Genomic DNA, 6,137 nt, shown 5'->3' with positions numbered 1-6,137 from the left:
TAACGGCCCCCCTCTTTGCCGTCTGCTAGCATACGACAAAGAGGAAACAAAGCGGACGACAAAGGGTGGGCGGACAGCAAAGATTCTTCCTAACTGACGGCCGAGCCCCACCCCGCCCCTTCTCTCTGTTTCTCTCCCTCTCTCCTCCCCGACGCCCGCCGCCGCCCCCGCCGCCCGTCGCCCGCCGCCGCCCCACTACCGCCGCCGCCCCCGCCACCCGCCGCCGCTTGCCCCGTCGACCCACCACCCCGCCGCCCCCACGCGCCGATGCCTCGTCGCCCCACCACCCTGCCGCCCTGCCGCCCCACCACGTCGCCGCCCGACCGCCCCGGCGCCCCCACCACCCCGGCGCCCCCACCACCCCGGCGCCCCCTCCACCCGCCCACCACCCGGCGCCACCGTCTCCCCCGGCGCCACCGCGGCCCCATCGCCCCCGCCTCCCTGCCGGCTCGGCGCCGCCGCTCACCGCTCCGGCGCCACCGTCGCCCCCGTCGCCGCCGCTCGATCCGATGAGTTATTTTTTTTCTGTTTTTTTGCTGTTAGATTTAGTGTTAGATTCAGTTTAGTTTTAGTGTTAGATTTAGTGTTAGATTCATTTTAGTTTTAGTGCTAGAATATGTAGAAGGGGAAGAATAAGAAGAAGAAGAAGAAGAGGGGAGAATGGAGGAAGAGGAGGAGGGAGAAGAAGAATGAAAAGAAGAGGAAGAGGAAACCCTAAACCCTAGTTTTAGTTATAGTTTTACTTTAGTTTTAGTTTCAGTTTAGTTTTAGTTTTTATTTTTAGTTTAGTTTATTTTAGATTAGTTTTAGTTTTAAGAAGAGGGGAGGAGGGAGGAAGAGGAGGAGGGAGAGGAAGAAAGAAAAGAAGAAGAAGAAAGAAGAAGAAAGAAGAAGAAGAAGAAGAAGAAGAAGAAAGAAGAAGAAGAAGAAGAAGAAGAAGAAGAAGAAGAAAGAAGACAAAGAAGAAGAAGAAGAAGAAGAGGAGGATGAGGAGGAGGAGGGAGGAAGAGGGGGAGGAGGAGGACGACGAGGAGAAGAGGAGGAGGAGGAGGGAGGAAGAGGAGGAGAAGATGAGAAGAAGAAAAGGCCCGTTACGTGCCCCGACCGTGACCCACACCCCGACCCCGACCCTGACACCCCGACCCCCGACACCCCGACCCCGACACGGCACCCCGACCCCGACATGCCACCCCGACACCCCGGCACGACACTCCGACCCCGACCCCCGACACCCTGACACCACACCCGACCCCGACACCCTGACCCCCGACACCCTGACCCCGAAACAACACCCCGACCCCGACGCGACACCCCGACCCCGACCCCCTGACACCTCGACCCCCGACACTCTGACACCACACCCCAACCCCGATACCCCGACACCCCGACCCCCGACACCCAGACCCCGAAACAGCACCCCGACCCCGACACGGCACCCCGACCCCGACACGCCACCCCGACACCATATATGTTTTTTGATTCTGTTATGAAAAACATCATATATTATTATTCATGTCGATTTTTTTTATGTCGTATTAATTTCATTTACTCTTTGTCATGGCAGGTGTTGAAAGATGGTGGGCGCTGGTCCGGAGCGCTCCGAGGCCCCTTCTTCGTCGGCGCGTGGTGGGAGGTCTTCCATTCCTCCCACACAAATTCGACGAGCGTTGCTGGACAGTATGGCGACACCGCCGGACCGTTCTTCATCAACCGCGGTGCCCAGTAGGGGACGAGGAAAGGGAGGGAAGAAGAGAGGAGCTGGAGCACGTGGTCGCGGGAGAGGAGGTAGGGTGACTGCTAGGGTGCCTTCCTCGCCGCCACCCCCAGCTGCTTCACCCGAGCACGTGACTGCTAGGGTGCCTTCCTTGCCACCACCCCTAGCTGTTTCACCCGAGCACGTGACTGCTAGGGTGGACTCGTCGGAGGAGGAGGCTACACGGACTACGGTCCATGAGCCTTGGGTCCATGGGCCTTCGGCCCATGATAGTTGGGCCCATGAGACCCCGGACAAGCACACGTCTGGATGGGGTACCTGGCTGGATCAGCCTGAGGGGCCGAGTGGCCATGCTGATGATGGCGGGGAGCCGACTGATATTGAGGAGGAGGGGCCACCGTCTACCAGCGTGGTTGTACACGGCTCCCTTCCGTGCCGACGACCCGCGAGCAGAGGTGGTTGATTTTCCCTGATGGGGAGAGGTAAGTGCATTAATGTTTTTGTACCTTCTGCATTCACGTTTCTTCAAATATCTAATGTGTTGGCCTTGTCATGCTGCAGGGGTTGGGACCACCATGAGAAGGTCCGCCGGCCCAACTCCGTCCTTGGAGTGCTTTGCCGGCCCAACTTCCCAGGGTTTGTCACGTTGCCTGGTGAGGGTCGACTTCCAGAGCTTGGATTGAGCTGGGAGCACTACTTGGTTGCCCCGGCCCCGCCGGGTGAGATTATCGACGGTGTCTTGTGCAACACAAGGGCAGACGTGGTGATCAGAAAGTTTTGGGTAATTTCTCCTTTACACAATTAAAAATCTTCAACTAGCTAGTTATTAATTGTACTAATCAATATTGTCTCATTTGATTGTAGACATTCTACAGGTGTGAGGAGGGATACGAGGAGGAGGCGGCAAATGTTATCGAGAACGTCTGCAAGCGCCTACTATAGAACTTACGGCACGAGGCTCGGGTGCAGGCTGTTCGAGACTACTACGCCTTGCGTGGTATCAAGAAGCCCAAGCCGGCGTGCCGCGAGAAGTTCCTGAGTAAGGAGCAATACATGAAGGTAATTCTTAAGGCCTTGTACTTACTTCCTTCATTTATTAATTCATAGCCGTAGCGCTCAAGTTTCTATTTGCTAACTTAGGCGCCTCCGAGATGGTGTGCGGATCGGATGGATTGTTGGGAGGTGTTGGTCAATGAGTGGTGCTCAAAAGAATGGCTAGCCGTCCACAACGCGGCCAAGGACAAACGTGCCCAAATGGAAGGTGTGCCACACCATCAAGGCAGCTCCAACTTATATCAGTTCGGGCGGAACTGGGTATGTGGTTAGCTTCATGATTCATGCAATTCATTCATCATGCTAGCTTGAGCCCTTTAATTACTAATTTATGTTGTTTCTCTCTTTCAGGCACGCTACAATAAGGCGGATAAGGTGCCAGAGGTGTATGACCTCTATGCCATGGCCCATACTGCCTCTTACAAGAAAGTCAAGGCATTCTCTCCGTCTGACCTCAGTGATGCAAACAACTTCACCAACATCTCCTCCCATGACAAGCTCATGAAATATAGAGATGAAGGGAAGGCGAGGAAAGGGGAGGACTTTAACCCGAGCCAGGGTCCCATTGATCCAGAGCTGGTGATGATAGCTAGTGGCGGGAGGTCCCATGGCTCGATAGCCATTGGAGATGGACTTATCCGTTGTCCTAGCACTCTCCAGGAGATCAAGGCGTGCCAGTCGAGATCCGCTCCTGAGATAAGGCCTCGTGAACGGCCAGTCCAACTCGCCTTCAAGGTTAGTTATACGTACTCAGCTATCTTTCTACATTACATTGTGTGCGTTTCCATCAATGATTACAAATGCTAACAAGGAGTGGTGTTGCAGGCTGCTATACAGAGTGAGAGAGATAGAACGGAGAAACTTCTGTCGGAGGTGGCGGAGAGGCAGCGGGAGTTGGAGGAGAGGACGATAAAGATGTTGGAGGAGGAGAGGGCACGGAATGACATGCAGGCAAGGGCAATGTACGAGCTCCTTGTGGTAAGTTTCTTCTGCTGATTAGCCAAAACATTCATGTAGTGTTTGTCTCATTACTAACTAGTATGACTGAGTCGTCAAAACCAAATGTGCAGTCTGTGTGCGAGAAGTCCGGTCAGACCGCTCCGCCGATGCCAGTGATTGCTCCTGGGACGACGGTGAGTTTAATTTGAATGGACACTACTTGCTAGTCTGAAAATTTGAGTGTCATCATGCTAACGAGACATTGGAAATAATCTTTGGTGCAGCGTAACTCCAGACAAGCACCGTACGATCCTTCTCCAGGTACCGGCACGAGCCAGCCCGCTCCCACACCTCCATGATCACGGTAAGTTTCTCTAGTGTTTTTCTTAACAATTGCATAAAGACCTAGACTTAGCTTTATTTCCTCCAAAATGACTTAATAAGCTTACTGACCTCCAAAACCATCCATTTTACCTAAGTTAGCTCTAAAACGATCTATACTTAGCTTTGTTTCCTCCAAAATGACCAAAGTTAGCTTTAATATGCTTAGTTAATTAGGTTTGCTCAATAATGACATGTACTTAGCTTACTTATGTCAAAAATGGCACAATTAGCTTAGTTAGCTCATAAACGATCCATTTTACCTAAGTTAGTTCTAAAATGATCCATTTTACCTTAGTTAGCTCATAAACGGTCCATTTTACCTAAGTTAGGGGTAAAATGATCCATTTTACCTTAGTTAGCTCATAAACGATCCATTTTACCTAAGCTAGCTCTAAAATGACCCATTTTACCTTACTTAGATCATAAATGATCCATTTTACCCAAGTTAGCTCTAAAATGACCCATCTTACCTAGGTTAGCTCCAAAATGATCCATCTTACCTAGGTTAGCTCTAAAATGATGCATTTTACCTAATTTAGCTCATAAGCCATCCATTTCACCTAGGTTAGCTCATAAACGATCCATTTCACCTATGTTAGCTCACAAACGATCAATTTCATGTAAATTAGCTCATAAATGTCATATATTCTTCTTCTTCTTCATTTTCTTCTTCATCATCATCTTCTTCTTCTAATCTTCTTCTTCTAACTTTCTTATTTCCCATTTTGCGGAATTCATTCGCTTCATGGAAGCTGCATACATGGAGTGCTTGTTTGGATGAACTATGTTTCTTTTGTATCGATGAACTATGCATGCATGCTTTGATGGCACTATTGTAATATGTATGGTTGGATGGATGTATGTGGAACTTGCTATGTATGGTTGATGGAACTATACATTTATGATGAAATTATATGTGTTGGATATCTCATATGTTTGCTGTGAACTTGCCATGTGAAAAATATATATGTATCATCTATTTGTTGTGAAAATGGTTGAGTATAAGAAAAAATAGAAAAAAGAGGCAATACAGGCTCTTTGCCGTCTTCCACTGACGGCAACGGGCTCTTTGCCGTCTGCCGCGGACGGCAAAGAAGCCACGTGGAAACCACCTGTGTTTTCTAGCAGCTGACCATTTGCTCAATTTGTGTAACACCCTCGATGCGGCTATATCTCACACGTGTCGAAGCACGACTTAGAGGCATAACCGCATTGAAAGCAATGTCGCAAGTGAGGTAATCTTCACACAACCCATGTAATACATAAGGGAAAGAGATACATAGTTGGCTTACAATCGCCACTTCACACAATACATGAATAAAGCATTACATCAACCAGATACAAACAAGGTCCGACTACGGAACCAAAATAAAAGAAGACTACCCCAAATGCTACACAGATCCCCGATCGTCCCGGCTGGGCTCCACTACTGATCAACTGGACACGGAACAACACAAAGGACAAGATCTTCATCGAGCTCCTCCTGAGCTTGGTTGCGTCATCTGCACGGTTCAACGACACCTGCAAGCTGGTTTTGGAAGTATCTGTGAGTCACGGGGACTCAGCAATCTCACACCCTCGCGATCAAGACTATTTAAGCTTATAGGTAAGGTAAAGGTATGAGGTGGAGCTGCAGCAAGCGACTAGCATATATGGTGGCTAACATACGCAAAAGAGAGCGAAAAGAGAAGGCAAAGCATGATCGAACAACTATGATCAAGAAGTGATCCTAGAACAACCTACGTCAAGCATAACTCCAACACCGTGTTCACTTCCCGGACTCTGCCGGAAAGATACCATCACGGTTACACACGCGGTTGATGTATTTTAATTAAGGTCAACTTCAGGTTTTCTACAACCGGACATTAACAAATTCCCATCTGCCCATAACCGCGGGCACGGCTTTCGAAAGTTCAAAACCCTGCAGGGGTTAGCCCATCACAAGCTCTCATGGTCAACGAAGGATATTCCTTCTAGCGAGAAGACCCGATCAGCCTCGGAATCCCGGTTACAAGACATCCTTGACAATGGTAAAACAAGTCCAGCA

General features: G+C 49.8%; 1 protein-coding gene across 1 annotated transcript; it reads left to right on the top strand.

The window, feature by feature from the left end:
- Positions 1-267: 267 nt before the first annotated feature.
- LOC147982984 (uncharacterized) lies at positions 268-4,065 on the top strand. Its single transcript, XM_087540611.1, has 7 exons — positions 268-481; positions 1,565-1,677; positions 2,855-3,028; positions 3,119-3,502; positions 3,593-3,745; positions 3,838-3,900; positions 3,991-4,065. Exons 1-7 carry the CDS (start codon positions 268-270, stop codon positions 4,063-4,065), a joined length of 1,176 nt encoding a protein of 391 aa, XP_087396737.1.
- Positions 4,066-6,137: the final 2,072 nt, after the last annotated feature.

This window comes from Triticum urartu, chromosome 2A, assembly GCF_056163025.1.
Source record: "Triticum urartu cultivar PI428250 chromosome 2A, HENAU_Tu73, whole genome shotgun sequence".
Taxonomy (NCBI): domain Eukaryota; kingdom Viridiplantae; phylum Streptophyta; class Magnoliopsida; order Poales; family Poaceae; genus Triticum; species Triticum urartu.
Note: the sequence above shows the minus strand (reverse complement) of the source record. Positions and strands in the feature narration are given on the sequence as shown.